The sequence below is a fragment of the Falco rusticolus genome, chromosome 2 (genome assembly GCF_015220075.1).
Source record: "Falco rusticolus isolate bFalRus1 chromosome 2, bFalRus1.pri, whole genome shotgun sequence".
NCBI lineage: Eukaryota > Metazoa > Chordata > Aves > Falconiformes > Falconidae > Falco > Falco rusticolus.
The window spans coordinates 11095616-11114890 of NC_051188.1; the positions used below are offsets into that span (position 1 = coordinate 11095616).

At 39.0% G+C, this 19275-nt stretch overlaps 1 protein-coding gene across 8 annotated transcripts in view; it reads left to right on the top strand.

The window, feature by feature from the left end:
* Positions 1 to 19275, top strand: part of FAT3 (FAT atypical cadherin 3) — a 425303-nt gene that overhangs the window by 301806 nt on the left and 104222 nt on the right. For 7 of the 8 annotated variants that reach the window (XR_005102452.1, XM_037376323.1, XM_037376325.1 and 4 more), the window contains exons 5-6: positions 12187 to 12501; positions 14463 to 14673. Coding sequence is in view for 7 of the 8 variants with exons in the window: in XM_037376323.1 (XP_037232220.1) it covers positions 12187 to 12501; positions 14463 to 14673 (526 nt within the window). In the remaining variant the exon portion in view is untranslated. Of the gene's footprint in view, positions 1 to 12186; positions 12502 to 14462; positions 14674 to 15112; positions 15182 to 19275 lie in introns of all 8 variants that reach the window. The other variant, XM_037376330.1, reaches the window with a different exon arrangement.

Here is a 19275-nt window from a genome sequence, read left to right on the forward strand (position 1 = left end):
GCATGGAAGTGAAACTGAAGTGATTTATGCAGTTGCTGGTGTCCCGAGTTGGACGTGCTGCTCTGTATTTTCAGAAGGTCCCAGCTTACTGGAGCCTGGCAAGATAAGTATCTGTTGAGGGCTTTGCGGTCCATGTGGTAAGAACATGAACCTTGAAGGCTGTGCATGGTAAGATTTTGATATTACATTCTTGAATAAATGGTTGTTATCAGTAGAAAGCAGTAAATTTATATTAGCAATTTTTGATTAAATATGTCCTTTCCCCAGATGGAAAGCACGCTTCCTAGGCTCTGCTTACATTTCACTGACCCTTTGCACAGCAGTGAATGCCATCCTGTGGCTGCAAAAACCAAATGCATGTTAAAGACTAATTCTGTAGAAGAATCACAGTGCAAAGAATATTTTAAAAGTTGCCATATTTTAAAATTCCTCCTGCACTGCAGGAGTAGAATGTCAGCTTCTTATTATTCAGACACGTAAAGATCCCTTTCCAGGACTGCAGGCGCTGTATAATTAATTGATTATAATAGTATTAATTGATTAATTAATATTAATAACCTGAACATTTTTAATGTGTTCTGAGGGTTACACAGGGAAATTTAACTTTTTGGGCCAGGATTATTTTTTTTTTCCCCAACACATTTGGAACGTTAAAACATTAGGACAGGTTTTCCTGTTGTATCATTGCCCCTAAATGACCTTGTTCCTCTAGGCACACCTACTTATTTATGTTGGCAGTAGGTCTTGACATATTCTGAAAATTATTCATATACATTGCTGTACACAGGATCACTGGCTATAATGTAACGGATTCAGCCAACAGGGGAAAAAAAAGTAATGTTAGAGAAAATAATTACATATGAAGCTGCTGTTTCTTTAAAGTAAACAGAAAATCCTATATTTGCCAAGGTGTTAAAGTAAGATTCTTTTTTATCATTTTTTCATCAGTAGTCAGTTATAATGCATACAGTGGTTCTGGTGCTGCAGTCGTACACATCTCCTCTACACTTTAGTCGAAGGCTTACAGCTTCCAGGTACTTGTGCAACTGGAGTCCAGGGCTGGACAGAAGCTGAATGAGAAAGAAAAACTACTGAAAGGAGGTTGTTAAGCTCTAGATGCAGCCCTGTTCTCACCAAAGTCAATGGGAAAATTCCCATTGATTTCCGAATCAAAGGATTTCACATCTGGCCAGGTCCTTCTCCACCAAGAAGATACCTGTAATTCTTTGGCTGCTCAGACAGCACGAGCTTGGTTCAGCAGGGAAACAGTTTTGGACTTTCTCTGTGCGTCTCTAGCCATGCAGCACGTGCGGATCCCGCCGTCCATGGTGCAGTTGGGGGTGCTGAGGCTGTTCAGGTGTTGGTGGAGGTTTGTAGAGGTTCAGTAGAGCTGGAAAGAGAACTACACTGACTACACAAAAAATAGGATTACAGTGGACTGGTCCCTAAGTGTACACTTAGCTGTGTCAGTCTTGTCTAGTGAAAAAAAAGCAAGGTTGTTACTATGTCTGATGAAACACAGAGTCTAATGCACCCATCAGGGAAGGGACTGATGGCTCTCATCCTTTATCACCAGAACACTTATCTGATTTTCAGTTTCACATCTTTCATACCAGACATAATACCTGAGCCCATTTTCCAGGCTGAGTTTTCAAAGCTGGAAGCTGAATTTGGAAAAAGCAAAAAGGTAGTCCAAGAATGTGAGTTCTGCTTCAAAATCAGAATCTACATTTTCCCCTTGTGTGTAATTCCATGCTGATTCTCAGCCAGCTTGTAAAATTGACCACATGTCAATGTAAACTGTATAGTAGATATTTATGGGACACTTAAAATTGAAGACAAGCGGAGACTGAGATAATAAGGTTTGTCTGTGTTGCCTGTTAGATGAAACCGTGATTAAATATGGCCCAATTAATGCTTATTATCTGTCTAAAATTAATTTGTCACAGAAAGTTGTGAAGTAGGCATGAAGAAGTAGAACTTTTTTATTGCTAAAATCAAAGCAATTATTGATGTGGTTTACTTTAACCTGGTCTGACAAAACCAGGATGATATTGTCATTAAAAAAAACTGCCTTGGAAAGAGCCCCAACAACAAGCCTCCTTATTTATTCTTATCTCTTTTACCTTATTTTCCTTATTTTTCATACTGATTTTCTGAGCATTTTTATACTAGTTTTTATGGTATTTTAGGATGTAGTCCTCATCTGACTCCAAAAATTACTTTATTCCAAAATGCGTAATTGCTGTCATATTGTCCTCTAAGTTGATTAAAATTTTACTTTGCATCTCATTGCTAACCAAAGAAACTTCTATCAAATAACTTGAATATCACAGAAAATATCATGTCTTCATTTTTTCCTTTTAGATTAATGAAAATGGTCAAGGCAATCTTCCTGAATGACTATTCAATAAAGCCAGATACATTTCTGAGACCTAAAATAGACATTTTTGCTTTTTGCAAATTTAGAATATCTCTACAGGATCAAAAATTTGGAACAGCCTGTACCCCTTAAAAGTCTGATTTTATATACTTTCTACCTGGCTAAGAAATGAATTTTTTATTAATTGGGTTTTGAACTGGTAAGCTTTATTTTGAACATAAAACTTTAGAAGCTTCATTTTTTACCCTGAGAAAACTAAATTGCATTTAAATGTCAGAGGCTACTCGTCAGGCCATCAGCTATAAAACTGTCTTTGAAATGTTTTACATGCATGTGTGGATGGAGAGCATTCATTATTTCTTGCATATTGTGGAAAAATAGTGTAAGATGGAAATTGGGTATTTTCAGCATTTACTGATGGGACACAAAGTCTTTTACCTTGAGATCAATGGTTCTGGCTTTGCTTATTTTTGGTATTGATGACAGGCTTGCCGGTAAGTGATGAATTCTATGTAAGGATTTTTCTTAAGAGGAGGTGCAGGAAATAAGTTACCATCTGTAGTGAAATTGCAGAATTTATCACCAAAATTGTAGTTATGCAATTGCATTTTCCTTCAGTGGCCAAAATGTCTTAAAAAATCTCCCCCATCCTGACTTGGGGACCTGGCATGCCTCTCTTTGTTTTGCTCTCTCACCACCATCACTCATTAACCATCTGCCTTTTGGAGGATTTTGTTTTCTTTTGGCAGTTCATTTTAAACACTGATTATTTCAGTAGCCCTGTTCATAGCACAGATGCACAAACAGTTTATTGATGGGTGAAGGTGGCTGCAAACTGGTGACAAGGAAAGAGCAAATGGCTGGAGGAGGAGCTCGAGATGGGGCTGGATGCATCTTAGCCTGCCTTTCTTCCAGAGACAGGGTGGTGTCATCCTCTATTAGCACAACCAAGTGCTGCTTGCTAGAGCAGTTTGAGAAAAAAAAAAAAGTTTTATCTTTCTTTTTGAAAATATTCGTTCTGCTTCATATAGCAGGATAGAATTTGGATGCAGTTTGCCTATAAAGTAAATAAGGAATTACAGTGTATCTCTTTCATCTCATTGGTTGCCGAATAAATCTATTCCCTCCTAAGTAATAACAATATTGTTTCAAGACTGGCCATCACAGAGGCTCACCTAAGGGTGTTTCATCCAATGTCAGCAGACACTGGCTGTCAGCGTGACAAAAATTGTTTAGAAGTAAGTCTTAATATTATTGTTTAGGAGAGAAGATGGGATTTCCTCTGAAGACTGAAAGTTTTAGTTGAAGTTATTACTCTATTATAACAGAAACAGCATGCCACAATATTTCTAGAGGGCATGCAGTGCAAGCTCCTTCGTACTATATCTTTTCTTCGAGGAGGTTCAACAGCCTGTGCCACATTAGCATGAGGCAGTGCTGCTGACTTACTGCAAAATAGATGGAAGGCTCTTGTCACACACGGGAAATCACCTGCACCAAATTTGAGAGTTTCTGCTAAAAGAATTGCTATGCCTTCATCTCCCATCAGTTTGAATACCTGGGGACCTGTACTACAAACTGATACAGCTGCACACCCAAGTAAGGATGTAAAGTATATATTGTTTTGCTGCCTGATTAACTTCACGGTGACTAGTACTATAGCTTGATTAAATTTTGGCAATGTATCAGCATGTATTTTTGAGCACAGCATTTTTGCTGATCATTAAAACATAAACCGAATTATTGTTAGGAAAAGATCTTGGAAGCATGGATAAAATCTTGTGGCTTTATTAACAGCCAGGATGTTTTTCTCACATGATTACACATATTGACTGGTCTAATACAAAAAAGGAAAGATTGGGAATGTGTAACAATCTTCATAATTTTGAGTGAACTTCGGAGAGGGTATTTGGTTCCTGTTTATAGTAAAGATGAGAATCAAGTGACTTGTGGATAGAAAATTAAGAGTATTTAAATGTTTGAGAAAAGGTCAGTACAGTGAGCTTAGAACTTGAGGCACACCTTTTCTGAGGCACAAAAACTGAGAGCTACTGTATTTCCTGAGTGTTGAGATAAAATTTTTGGAGAAGGGCATTATCTGTGGAGGTAGATCTGATAGAGGGGAGCTTATCAATATTACATCACATGTGTTTCTTATCACAAAAAAAGCAAAATCCATAAATGGCTGAAGTAGATATTCAGGTATGAATGGAATTAAAATTGACATAGAGATTACTACTAACATTAAACTTCATAAATATCTTAATTTGCAAGCTTTATGTTATTTAAAGCTGCTTGATGTGAAATATTCTCAGATTTGATTGCTGCTTATTTTCTGTTCACAATGCTCTCTGATTATAATCTTCACTATCAGCAGGAGCTAAAAACCATCTTCAAAGTTTACTGTGAAGATCAATACACAACTTTTATCTTCTTTCTCATTTAGAGGCTATGAGGGTAGTTATACTTCTGTTTGGTAATAGGTTGTTCCTAAAGAGGTTCCATGTGCCTATAAAAATTATTTTTAAGCAATTGCATATCAGTCTTTATCTTCTTTGTAAGGTGTCGGTCTGAAGGTGGGTAAATGTTCTTGGGTCCAGATATTATCAGAGGACTGTTTGGAGTGTATCCTTCTGCTTTCCAAATTTTTCTTCATTATATGCTGGAGTAGCAAGATTCATTATTCTAGCCTCATGAACAAAGGAAAGAAATTCTTGATGTACTCAAAAGACCATTACAGTTGATATTTGGAGACTGAGGTTGTTTCTACTGTGATCATCTCAAATTTTCCAGCCTTCTAGTTATGAGCTGCTCAGCATGGGATATGGTACATGCAGTTTCATGCACCACTTCTGATGGTGGTGTTATCACCTAGAAGCTCAGGAAAAGTCTTAGCTGAGCAATGCTTTTTCTTACCAGATGATTTCTGCTGAATCATAAGTGATTACACACTTCTGTTAGTGTGTACTGTTACACAGTAGAGGTGAAGATTTTCCGTATTTAACTCCACCAGTGGAAGTAAGAGGCACATCTGGTCTTCTAGAAAGTGACTGGCTTAGAGTCACTTGGGCGAAGTTTTATCTACTGTTTGTCAAAAAGAAAATTATATGAGCTTGGCCCTGAGTACTATGATTTTCTTCTTACTTAGTGAAAAGCACAAGATACGTTCTGAGATTGTTTGAAGGAGCTGCTATGTTAAAATAGCATATGTTGTCCTGGGAATTTAATGGAGTAGCGATTGGTTCTGCACCTTCCTTCGCATTATTGATTGAAGAACACTACAAATACAGTCTGATGAACAAAGGTTGCCAGGATCTCCGAGATGTAATGAACTTTAAAAGCAATGCCTGTGGAAAATTACTATTTATCCTTTGGAGTCACTGTCAAGAGCTATGCAGATCCTTCCTTGTATTGTTACTAAAGCTAAAATGCAAGTCTTAAGTTTCTTTTCAGAGTTTATGACTCATTTACTGTTTCAATTTTCAAAAAAAGCTTGTAGAATAACGTGTAACAGAATAAATGTAGTAGTAGTAGTAGTAGTAGTAGTCGTAGTAGTGTTTCTGGACCTTTAAGTCACCCATTTTGATATTTCATTCTGCCAGGTCATTTAGTTACCATCTACTGGTCTTAGTACTGTGAGTCTGACAAAAGCTACAATTTGAAGCCTCTTTCTTCAGTACGGTCTTCTAATATTTAGGTTTGCAGATACTGCAGGGAGCATTTAACTCCAAATGAAAAGGCTTGCCTTCCTTCCTTCCTGTCTTTTGGCAATACAGCGTTGAAATTACCTGATGTCATCATTAATTCTCAAATGGTATAACAGACCATTATGCATCGTTTTATAGCTTGAATGTGGCTGGAAGCCATTGACTTTCCTAATCAGCCACCTAGAGTGTTTGTGTCAGTAATAATCTGTATTTAAAATGTACTCTAAATTATTTATTTCTCATAGCTGGCCAGAGTGAATGTATTAATTTTTTTATGATTGAAAACAGGAGTTCCCAGATTAGCACATTGTGAAGGAAATAAGGAAATATGGATCATATTGATATGATTGGCACTCTTTCCTGCAAGAAGTGTTTAAGTAATTTGTCTTTTGGGACAGCACTACATTCTGTTAGGATAAGTGAAATAAGCAGCTGCCCGCTCCTTTTCCATAGATGCCAAATAAAGGATTAGAAAGAAAAGGTGTCTAGTCTGCTACAGCTAACTGAGTATTTGTGTTGAACTAAAAGAAAAAACCAACTTTTGTACCTTTTTTTCTTTCCTATTTGGTATATCTTTGAGCTACGCTGCCTTCACTTTGTAGCAATAATTCAACATGTACATCAGTAATATCATGCATTTTAGAAGAAATATTTCCTTGTAAGAATTTAGCCACAAATTTAGCCTCTCTCTGAAGTAGACAGTGATAGTAATTCAGTGTATTTGACTTTAAAGTTCCATTCATCCCTCAATGAGCTCTCCTTTATAATCTTTTATTTCTCTTACTTGGGCTGAATTCCAGAGACTCTTACAATAGGTATTGCAGCTCGTTTGTGCATTGGCAGAAGAAACAAACCCATTAGTCACTAACAGCAGGGGTATGCCTCAGCTCTCAGGCTCCCTTTGATCATTTTTCTGTCTCCAGTAACTCAACCGATTTCTCTTTTCTGAAGTTTTCAGAAGCAACATTGGCACTTCTGGTTGGGGGAAGGGAAGGAAGGGAAGTCTGTTACCCGAAAACCTCATTATGCATACTCCTCATATGAGATGCAGGCATCTCAGCTCCCTCTTTTTGCATTGAGTAGTTATCACATGAATGAAAATAAACAAGCAAATACGACATCTTCAGCATTTTGCAATGCTGATGACAGTAATGTGGCAGTTCCTCTTAACTTAAAAATTGGGTAGGCTGAGTATTTCCTCCTCCCAAGGAATTATATGGAAGAAGATTCTCATTCTTCTCAAGGCTCGATAGCTCACATTGAACACCTGCTGATCGTCTTGTTATACTTGTTGAAGTAAGATCCCTGCCAGCTACTCTCTCCAGCTGAGATAATTATTATCTTGGAAGTCATGAGCTTTTGTTAATGAGACTCAATATTGTACTTTTAATTCAGGAGGGTGGTCCTCACAGTTACATTCATATTCTGAAAAAATTCAAGAACTAAACCTTCTTCAGTTAAGTGTCACAGTCCAGTTCATAGGAAGAGTGACTGTCTCAAGGCAAAATTATTTTTGTCACCAGCGTTAGAGGCTGCTAGGCTGATGTTGTGTTTTAGCTAATACTTCCATGGTAGACGTTCCTCCGTGGCTTCCCCATCGTCATAAGAAGACGAGATTTTCATATCTAACATTCCAGCTGTTGTATGTTAACAGTGCTGACCTTGGTTTTCATTGAGAAGGTCCACTGCTATGGAAATCTCTTTGTAGTTAAAAATCTGCAGACTTGAACATAAACATGAATATGAAAGAGTATCTCTCAGTCCTGTTGGACAGGTAGTCTTAAAGTCCATTGACCAAACCTACTGAAGCGGATCCTGCAGAAGAAATAGAAATTGCCTTACTTGGATTTTGGAAGTTCTGTCATTATACTGGATTTGTCATACTCTGCAGGAGATATTTTTGTGTGTTTTTCCTCAAAAATACATCTCTGATGTAAGAAGAGGGAATTTCAGGAGGTCTTGTCCTGATCCATCTAGCTGAAGGAAGCACTGTAAGGGATGTGTGAATGTTGTTACTCTAGCAAAGAAATTTCCAGGTAACCAATGGCTATATGTGTATTGGCTGACATGGTTCAGTGAAGTCATAAAAAGTCAATGTAAAGCCAATGGGTAAATGCAGACTCCTGACAGAAAGTGCTCCTTTAATGAAGAAAACTGTAGTGGAACTGTAGTTTGTGGGGACACAGCAGTGATTCTTAAGATTTCACCATGAAAGTAGTATATATAAAGTTCATATTATTCTTGCTGTCTGATGACATCAGACCCCATTAAATATGTTGTCACTTTCCTTTTACTATACTCCACCCTTGGTGAATGGACCAACCCTTTGTATGGTTGGTCAGAGAGTCAAAATTCCGCTGCTTTTTTGGCCATGTCCCAGCTTTGGGAGGCTGTATCCTCTGTTAGGCTGTGTTGACCCAGCATGAGCAGCGATATCTAAGCAGAAGGACAGAGGGGATAGTAGCTGGCTGGTCCATCTCAGGTTGCACATGGGCAAGAAGCAGCATGTCAGCACCCATTGTCTGGATACCAGACCTGCCACATAGGCTCGAGAAGGTGTTCAGCACTTAGGAAGGCACATGCTGAACAAGCAGCCATTCCTCATCTCCTCTGGGAAAGCTTGAGTTCTGGTCCTCACCATTTCCCCATCCTGATTACTGCGATTCACCTCGTTAAGTTTTTGATGGCATGCCGTGACAAGCATATATTGAGACATTCTGTCATTCATCTATATCACCTTTCTTGTCTAGTTTTTTTTTCCCCATCGTGTCATCTGCAGGTTTCCAAACAAAAGAATCTCACTGGTCCTGAATTATATCTTCTCTCCTGGCAAGCTCTCCTGCGCCTTGCACATCTGCCTTTCACATTTCCAGAGATAGCAGCTGTGAATTAGCTTTTGTATCTCTGTCCTAAAAGCGTCCAACCTCCTTCCCCTCCCTGGTTACTTTTCAGTAATTTCCAGCTGTTTAAGGATTTTGCTGAGAACTGCGGTAATGGTTGAAGCAAAATTGCCTTAGTTAGAGGGGCCCCTAACTGCTGTGATACAGTGTCCTGATGGAAACAGTATTTGCAGAGCAGTGTGCTGAATGACCTCCCTAGTCCTCCTCATTTCTATCTGGGAACAATTTGGAACTGGCAGCAGTTATTTTGTCTTAATGTGTTGTCATGGAGGTTTCTGCTGTAGGAGCGGAGGAAATTTTTGCAGCTCTTTTACCCTGTTTATAGCTGGAACCTGAAAATCCAGGCTAGGGTCAGGCTGATGGAGCAGAAAAGAGGGTTCAGTTGGGGCATGAATTTACAGGTGGGGAAATAATCACGTCGCTGGTTGTGTGGGTGGCTTAATTAATTAATTTACATGCCTACAAAGAGAGAGCTTTAACTCACACTTAAGCTCCCTGTCTGGCACTCAGAGCTTTTTGAGCAGAGCTGGAGCCTGTCATTTTGAAAAGTTTTGAGTGTTACCCAGAGAAAAAGCCTTAGCTGTTATGTAACATTTTCCTCTCCAGGGATGTAAAGTTTTAGACAGAGTAGAATTTACTAACTTCAGGCCTTCTATGTTAATTTCTGTTAATTAGCTGACATTTCATGTTATAGCCGTTACTATTTTCAAATAGCTGTCAGCAAATATTTTCAGTGCAACTTTTTCTGTTATTGAATGGATTTCCCACAAGTTTGGACTTACAAAAACAAACAAATGCATGCACATATTTACTGCCACAACACCATGTTAGTAAGTATTTCAGCAGTAACCTAACAAACTGTGAGACTGTGTATTGGTAAGGCAGGAGGACGGCTTTGCTTCTTGAGCAGTCTCTTGACTTAAGTACGTTTTTCATCATAGTCACTTGACTCTTTATACCATTGTGGTTTTCAGGGATTGTATTATTGTTAGTTGTAAACTTTTTATCCACCACCCCCACCATTTTTTGTAGGTGACTGCTAGCAGGTTGAAGAAAATGTCATTTTTTAAAAGAAGTTGAGTGGTATTCTGTTCAGAAAACAGGAGTTTCCTGAATCTTACTAGTATTTTCTATGCATTAAGAACATTACCCTCCAAAAAAGCATTTTGTTAGTATTTTTGACCAGCATTGGAGTGTGTCTCCAATTATTTCTGTGCTCTACACCCTGTATTGCCTGGCATCACTGGTTATTTTGTCTGTGGAGGCAACTGAAATCCTGGAAAAGGCTTTTCTTTGTTAACCTGTGCTCCTGCCAAGAGCTTGGCCAGTTGCAGCAGGCTAGAACAAACGTAGAGGGGACCAGCCTCTAAGTGGGGCAGAAGTTATTTATTGCTGAAAGCCTGTAGTAAGAGAATTGGCAGAACTGGTTTTTGTTTGCTGCAGAAGCTCTGAAGTTCTCCTGGGGTAGTGGAGAGGCTGAGGTCCCCAGCCATGTCGCTCTCACCAGGTGAAAAGGCAGATTCGCAGCCATGTGTGCAGCCTTTCGGCATTATAAATGCTATTTTGGAAAGTGTAGTGAGTAGGAACTGGATGGCTGAGAACACTGGTAATGAGCTGCAGGTCCTTTCCTCTGACGCCCTCGCCAGTGAGTGACAGATAGCACATCCCTGGCTTTGCAGGATGGGGCTGGTCCCTGTCAGCAGTCATCCCCATCATGAGGCAGTGAACCCAGCAATGCTAATGGCCGGTGCTGGTGACAGTCTTAGGAAGAGGTCTGAGGTTGATGCATGCTGCTGGGAGGACAGGCTCCACTCTCCACATGAGTTATGGGCTGATTTGGAGGATTCAACAATGCCACAATATATTGCCATACCATTTCTTTTTCTGTAAATGCGGTGGTTCAGCTCCTAAGGTTGTCAGTCTGCTCCCTTTTGCTGCATCGGTTTTTAAAAGTATGGTGAAATACAGGAAATGGAAAAGGTCTTTGACCTTTCTCATAGAATATTTTGAGTTTTTTCTGCTGATCTCAGCACTAAATCAGGGTTACCCTACGTTTAGATTTCTTGTCACAAGGAGGAGACAATGCCAAGGGACTTTGTTCCCAGAAAATTTTGCTTTGCCTAAGGATTAAGGATTGGACATCAGGACTCTGATTTGCAAGGGAACACAGAAACATTTAAGGAAAAATAAAGCATTAGCAGCCGATGTACAGTGACTGGTATGAGCAGGGAAGGGTGCACTATCATCAAAAATTGCTACTGTGGGAATTGGCATGTTAGCATAATGTACCTGAAAGGGAAATCTGAAGTTCTTTCATGCAAACAGAAATAACTTTCTTCCTTATTTCTTTCTCTTTAAAAAATGCTATCGAAATATTGAAGGAGAAGTTTGAAACATATTGATTGCATTTTGAAGGCATATTATTAAAACTCTGCTTGTTGATCTTGGATCATTTAATTTTTACATTGTTTCAGACTGAAAATTATTAGTAATTATTCTTTAGTTGCAGCTAAATTACTAATTAACTTTTGCCTCAAAGATTTTATTTCTTATGTGTTTCTGGCAGTACGGTGCACTCAATGCAGCAGAATTTTTTTGCTACCTGCCTCACTGTGCTCCTTACAATCATATAAAGCAGTTTTGGAATTAATGAGCTGTCACATCTCAGGTAATGAATGAAAAGAACTGACAGAAATCCTTTTGTTGTTTACGAAATTCCACATAATTAATGAGAAAAAAGTGACAGAGATTCTTTTAGGGTTTAAGAAGAAATGCATCTTTCAAATTCATTGTGTGACTGAAAAACTTTAAAATATGTTTGCAAAAAAAAGCAGGGATCCTGCATAATGGGTTAATTCCGGTTCTCTCTTTTGAGATAAACTTTCAGAACTTGAGATAAAAGGATTTTATGTTTTGAGAAATAGATTCCTAGTCCACAGGTTCCCTGTTCTAGGTTCATCTCAAAAGTAAAAAAATCTTCTGGATTCTTGTATTTGCCATTGTGGGCATATTTGAGTTTGACACTGAGCACGTTTATAGCAAGCATGTCTTGTGTACACAGGAATTCTGTGTGCTAAACTGCAGGTCAGGTTTGGAGAGGGAAGAGCCTTTCCTTATGTCTTATGGTTTTTCCAATGTATGAAGTCTCATCTCACTGTACCTATTCAGAATAACCCTTAATGCTGTTGTTTTTCAGGTAACTGTCTCAGATGGGGGCACATCTCCCAAGCAGTCCTCAGTTTGGGTGGTGGTCCAGGTTCTGGATGAGAATGATAACAAACCTCAGTTTCCAGAGAAAGTCTATCAGATCAAGTTGCCAGAGAGGGACCGTAAGAAAAGAGGGGAGCCAATCTACAGAGCTTTTGCTTTTGACAAAGATGAAGGCCCTAATGCAGAAATCTCATACAGCATTGTGGATGGAAACGATGATGGGAAATTTTTTATTGATCCCAAAACAGGGATGGTTTCTTCCAGAAAGCAGTTCACAGCGGGGAGTTATGACATCTTAACAGTAAGTGCTCTTTCATTGACATTCAAGCACATGATTTCACTGATTTTTTTTTTTTTCAGAAATAGGCCCTTCTCTATAAAGAGTGATATATGACTGTGTTTAATTTATGACCTATATGTAAGATCTGACCGTATTAAGAAATATAGTATTCTCATACAACTACTGCCAAAAAATTGAGTCTGAGAGAGCAGTCATGCTATTGCGTGTAGCGAGCTATTCTCAGACTATTCAGTCAACTCATATACTGCTGGCATAAGTCATTCCCTTTAATAGACAGAAATGAAGACCAAGGGCTTGACTGCTTGCAAAGTTGTATCACGTTGAGCTGGGCAGATAAAGCTACGAATGGTTATCCACCTACTGTGTGGACACAATTGCTTGCCCTCCTGGAAAGATCTTGATACCATCCAAGTTAGGGAAGAGTACTTTGTACTCTTGTGTTGTGGTACCCTCTCACCACATTAAAGAGTGGTAAGTATGGCAGCAATTTCAGTTAAAAGAAAGCTGTCAAAATACTTCTGCCAGAACACAAACTATATAGACAAGGTCAAAGAAAGAAAGAATACAGGATGGTGGTGTTGATATAAAGCAACGAAAGACTTGAATGTGCACTCTTCATCTACAGCAGTAAGCCAACCAGTTGTAGTAAAGGAGTTGACAAAAAAATGTCAGAGGTCTGTGGTCTGGCCCATAATGAAGGAAGCAATGTCACTTATAGTAATAGGTCTCTGTTGGGATACCTTCATAGGGTTGGAAACTGTGACAGGAAAATGAATAAATATCAAAATACTGAGAAATACCTAGTGCTCAGAGTAGAGCACCCTTTGGTGAGTGAGTGTTTTTCCCTGTGCAGAGCTGGAAGTCACGTCTGGGATCTGGCCCTTATTATAACACAACAGCTGAAGGTTTTCTACCTTGAAACAGCTCATCACACCTTCAGCATCTTTTCACTAAGGGCCTGCCCACCTTGAACGGAGCAGGGTGGTGAGTGTTAGCACCAAACCCACTTAACACATTTCCAAAGAAAGAAGTAGGGCATGGTATTTTGGGAAAATATTTCTTTTTTTTAACAAGCATAGTAACAGCATATTTACACCAGTGGTCCTTTATAGCCAGAAATATTTCTATTAGTTTTAAAATCAACCCCCTTTGATTGACATTAATGTTGTTCACCAAAGCACCCATTTTGTAACCTACATTCTCCCTTTCCTTAAGCCCGATGTTTGTTGCTGCTCATCTTGTCTTTGCTGTGCTAAAACCATACAGCATGCCAGGCAAGTATCAAGTCTGTCCATCCCTCTAGAGGACATATTAGAAAGAATTAGCACCAAGCTGGGCAACTCTTAATGAACACAGCAGAGAGAAGAAAGCAAGGAAAATAAATATGGCAAAATTTTAAATTATATTTGTTTTGGAGAACGGGGGAAATGATCTGAAACTTACTTAACTCAATTAAAGGTCCTGAAGAAGGCAATACAAGGAATACCAGTCTTATCTGCAATGCAGATGCCATTTAAAAGCAATCAAACATGGTCTGTGTGAGCGTGTTTCACAAGCATGTGATGTCCCACAGGGTCATTATAAAGCTCCCAGATTTGCTGCATGAGGGATCAGGATAGAAGATGAAATGAGAAGGAAGCTGGTTCTGGAGAGGAGGATCTGTGTGGGGAGTGCTTGAATTGCATCTTCAGGAGGCCTCACACCAGCATTCCTAAAACAAAACATGTCAGTTCAAAATCAGTCTTTTCAGTGAAAAGTCAAAGTGTAATGGAAAAAAATAAGAACTGACAAATAAGTGCTTATCTTTTTTTTTTTTTTTTTTTTTTTTTTTTTTTGGTGGGATTTTATGAAGAGAATTACAAAGGGCATTTTCCAAGCAATCATCATCGTGTGATAGAATAAGGTCTGAACTGCCAAGCTGGGATGCTCAGTCTGAATCCTCTTTTGTTTGTACCTGCCAGATAAAAGCAGTGGACAATGGCCGGCCCCAAAAATCTTCAACTGCACGCCTCCACATTGAGTGGATAAAAAAGCCTGCGCCCTCACCCTTGCCCCTGACTTTTGATGAACCCTTTTACAACTTCACCGTCATGGAGAGCGACAAAGTGACAGAAATCGTCGGGGTGGTGTCTGTGCAGCCATCTAACATTCCTCTCTGGTTTGATATTGTTGGTAAGTTGGGAGCCAGTGGTGTGAGGAGACTTCAAGAAGCAAAGCATACGGATGTGTGGTTTTGAGAGCAAGAAAACTAACTGTGAACTGTGTCCCCTCCCCCCTCCCCCCCATTAAAGCCACTTTCATAACGCTGAAATGAAAATGTTATTTTAATATAATGATAACAATAATAATAATGAAAATATTCCTGCTTTTGTTATGACTCCTTAGCTAAGCTGAAAAAAGCGCTGTATGGCTGAATTGTTTTTTTTCATACTATGTTATTGACTGCAATCTTAATGTTGTCTGTCATTTAAATTCTATTGTCATACTTTGCTAATCTCATTTCTAAATGTATTTATGGTACTTAGACTTGCTGTCCCTCATTTCTCTCTTTCTTCACCTTTTTTTCTGCATTCTGTTCTTTTTTTTCTGCTTCCGACTGCCCTGCTTCAAGGTGGCAAGCATGCTCGAGAGATGTTCTATATTCTACAGACAGCTTGTGGGCAGAACTGTTCAACAGAAGGTACCCTTAGTGCAAACACATTTGCTAAAATACAACTATCCAGGCTGCCTTTTATTTTTGCAAGTTCTTTGAGACAATTTATATTACATCTTTCATAAGTGCCTGTGACAGGATGCAATGCGACACATGGATGTGCTGCGTTCCTTTCTATGACAGCTTTTACCGTATTTGTGTCCAATTATTATCATTTTATTCACGGATTTTCCGCAGTTTTTCACAAATAATTAATTCAAACTCTTCACAGTCCAGTGCCATCCATTTAACTGTGAAACAGAACGGGATGCATCAACATATGGGTTACAAATGGAGCCACCAAAAGTTTGTCTTGAATGCAAGCTGAAAAAGAGAAATGTGTTTTGATGTGAGATATCAACCACAAAATTGCCATACATAAAATTGCTTATGAAAATAAGGAGGGAGAAATATCCTCAGTGAAGAGGAGGAGAAGCCATAGAAGTCTTAAAATCGCAGGGAAATGCCACTAAGGATGTAGCTGCCAAAAAGACAGAGAGTAGAAGGTCTCACTTGGCTGCAGTGGCAAAACAGGAGTCAATGTTCCTAAGCATTTCTGTCCTGCTTCTGCTGCCGATTCAGTTATGTCAATTAGAACAACTCCTTTAGCATGTCCAAAATGAGACTTTCCCCAGCAACAGAATGATCCTGCAAAGTTATCGTGCTACTTAATATTTGCAGGTACTTGTGTGTAATGTTTGCATACCTTCGGATGTAAAACACCGTGTCTGCACAAAGTGGTGTTATTTAAATGAAGTGTTGTAAAGCAAATACTATACAAAAGATTACAGAAACAAAAAGCCTTTGCCACAGACTTAGTGGAAAGGGTGCATCAGCAGTCTTTGTTTACAGGGATTGAGCTTGGCTCTCATTTCAGCATAGCTATTTGAGGATGGGTTTAGCCAACAGGAAGGACAAGGACCACAAGAGAAAGGGTCTGTCAGAGTCATTTTCATCCAACTTTTATTGCCAATTTGTGCAGATGAAAGACAGAAGCAGCAACATTTCCTCTTTGAATTTGTAGCACGGTTTCTAATGTGCCAACTACATTAAAATTAAACCCAAAGCTACTATCATGTTCTAGGGTTCCTGCTAGCCCCTGGGGAAGGACAGCATATGTTTCCTACAGTTTTCCTCCCATTCCCTTGGTTGTTTCAGTATGCTACATGCAATTTATTAGCTAACGTTTACATTCTCTTTGTCTTCTTCACTGACCCTAACCTTCCTCCCAGGAGAAATCCATCTTTATTGATGTTATTGACACTTTTTTCCCATTTGAACATTTTTCTGGACTCCTCTGCCTTTCATGGCCTTATAGTCCTTTCCTTGGCAAATTCACCAACTCTCATTAACATGCTGCCTGTGTTAAGCACTGAGAGAAGCCCTCACTCTTCCACTGTGTTCTTTTATATTATTAGAGTCACTTGCAATCAAGCAACACCGTATAATATTTAATTTTTGCCTAACAAACAGAGATGATAGGGAGAGCATTATGAAATTTAAACCTTTAATTTGTCATTTAATATGACCTTTATGGCTAAAATAGTTCAAATGGTTTAGAAGATTTTGGTATTTAAACAACTCTAATGGTTTGCCTATAGGCTGTAGCTCCTGATGCTGCAAGACGCTGCATCACTGCGAAGCGTCATGGAGACAGAGCTTCCCTAGACTTAATGAGAAGTCAGTGACCCTGACCATCCAGTGTGGTACTGTTACCATATGAATGTTGTCATTAAATATTACTGCTGTTATAAATAATAGCGCTAGCAACAGCACCCTTTTCTGCAGTAGGAATAGCCAGCAATCCTGGGCATTGAATTCCATGGAACAACAGAAGACCCTGTTGTTCCAGACACTGCATACAAGGTGCAAAGAGAAAACCCACCCCAAGAGGTTTATAGACAGCACACTATATGTTTAGATTATCTTTCCTGCCTTTAGTCAGTGTCACTATCAAAAAATACCTTTTCTCCTTGCTCCTCAGTATTGTCATGTTGGGAAAAAAGATGTTGACCCTTTACTTTTGGGGGAACATTGAGATCTAGTGCTGAAAACCCCAGTGAAGGCCCTTGGTTATTAGTAGAAGTTAGCTGTCGTCTCTGGAAAGCTGCATGGGATGGCTGATGCAGGAGGTGGTTTCTGTGCTGCTGTAAAACCTAGACCTCATCCTGCTCCATCTGGTATTTTTTGATTTTGGACATTGGTGCACAGTTCACAGTAATGTCAACAAAAGCCCTGAAGGCTTATGTAGAGGCATGGTTTAATATAGAGTTTGCAGCTTGACCTTTATGTTATGACCTTTTCAAACTAAATGGGCATTGGAATTCCAGAGGACCTCTTTTTTAATGCATATCATGCACTTTCTCCCACCTAAAAAAGAAAAGGTGGGAGGGCGGATGAAGTTCGGCTGTGTAGTATTCTGTCTGCCTAACTTCAGCATCTAATTTGCACCTAAATTACATACATTTAAAATAAATGTTTAAGTTCTTGAGTTAATCAGCTCCAAGAGAGGAAAGTGCCTTGCAGATGGGGAGGTCATCTTCTCTCCATGGACTAGAGAGGAAGAGCATGCTTACCTGTTTGTTTGTTTGTTTGTTTAATTGGGAATGGTTGAGATGTCATACCTGGTTTCTGTTTTCAGACTGCATTCAACGCCATTCTCAGTTCATGCAGATCCCACAATGTGAAAGACATGAATGTAGGTTGTTTCAGTTGGGTTAAATGTAATCAGTCATTGATGAGAAACTAATTTCCAGTGGGAACTCCAAAATAAGTCAGGGATCTTTATTTCTCCCAGGTAAATTGAGCCCTCTCTGTCTCTTCCTTTGTTAGTGGTGGGAATGGTGTGATGATTACTTTGACACTGGAGCTAAGCTGCATGGTGCTGGTTTTTGCTTAAGTAGCATGTTGCACAACATCTCCCTGATTCTTCAAACAGGCCTCACTCTTACCTTTCCTTCTTCTCCCAGCCTATGCCTTAATAAGAGCGACCAAACTTTAAAAGCACATCAGAACTTTTAATCAAGTGTGCTTAAATGACAATAATTTTAATATCTATTATTTTTAATTAATTATACATTTAATTCAGTGCTGCAAATCTTCATTAATGTCAAAAACATGTAGCTTGCTAGCTTCCTTTCAATTAGCTTCTCTGAGAACTATCTGAAATACCTTTCTGATTTCTTTTCTGCTTTTTATGCCCTTACCTTCAGCTTCTTAGCAGCAAACCCAAGGCTTTGACTCTCCTTACAATAGTTGTATCTGAAAATTCAGTCTTTGCATTATTTTCTTTCTCTTAGCACAATAGCATACATAGAAGAATAAATAATTGCCTGTTATATTACTGATGTTTATCATGTTATGTTTAACGAAACTCTGTAGTTGAATTTGTATTTCTTTAGACAGTTGCTAAATTTATTTAATCATTTTTGAAAACAGAAAAATTGGAAATGGTGGCTTTGCTGCTTTCCTGAAAATCCTAGAAGCACTTTTCACTTGCCCTTGAGTTTCAGGGTGAATGTGTTTTCTGCATTTTCCTCTGATTCTTTGCTCTGAGCAATGTGAGAATTGTAGCAATTGGCCCAATTTATTGTCACTGTCTTTGGTGTTGTTAGTTCACTTTGGGACAAGACAAGTAAGAATCTCCTCTGCCCTGAGATGTGTTTTAGAGGACTATTCTCTAAATTAGATCATCTCCTGTATTTCTCTTCTTCTCCACTTGCCCATGATCGCATGGTAGGCCAAAGGAGACTTGTGTGAGGATCTCAGTATATCCTGGCCTTATTAAGTTTGAACATGGAGCATGAATGCTCTTTGCTATCCATGAGTCAAGGAAGACTCTTCCCAGGTTTGAGCTGTATTTGGTTTGGGGATGTCCTCCAGAATTCAGTGTGATCCATCTTTGCATCTAAGACTGAACAAGTGTGATTCTCCACAGTCTTCATGTATTTCTGAGATGTGTATTCAATCCCACTCTTCTGGAACATTCCACTGGAAAAGAGGGGAAAAGGCCCTCACAGGGGACTCATTTGTATACAAATCCTCCAGATTTGCTGACATGTTTTTTTCCCTTAGCGGAGAAA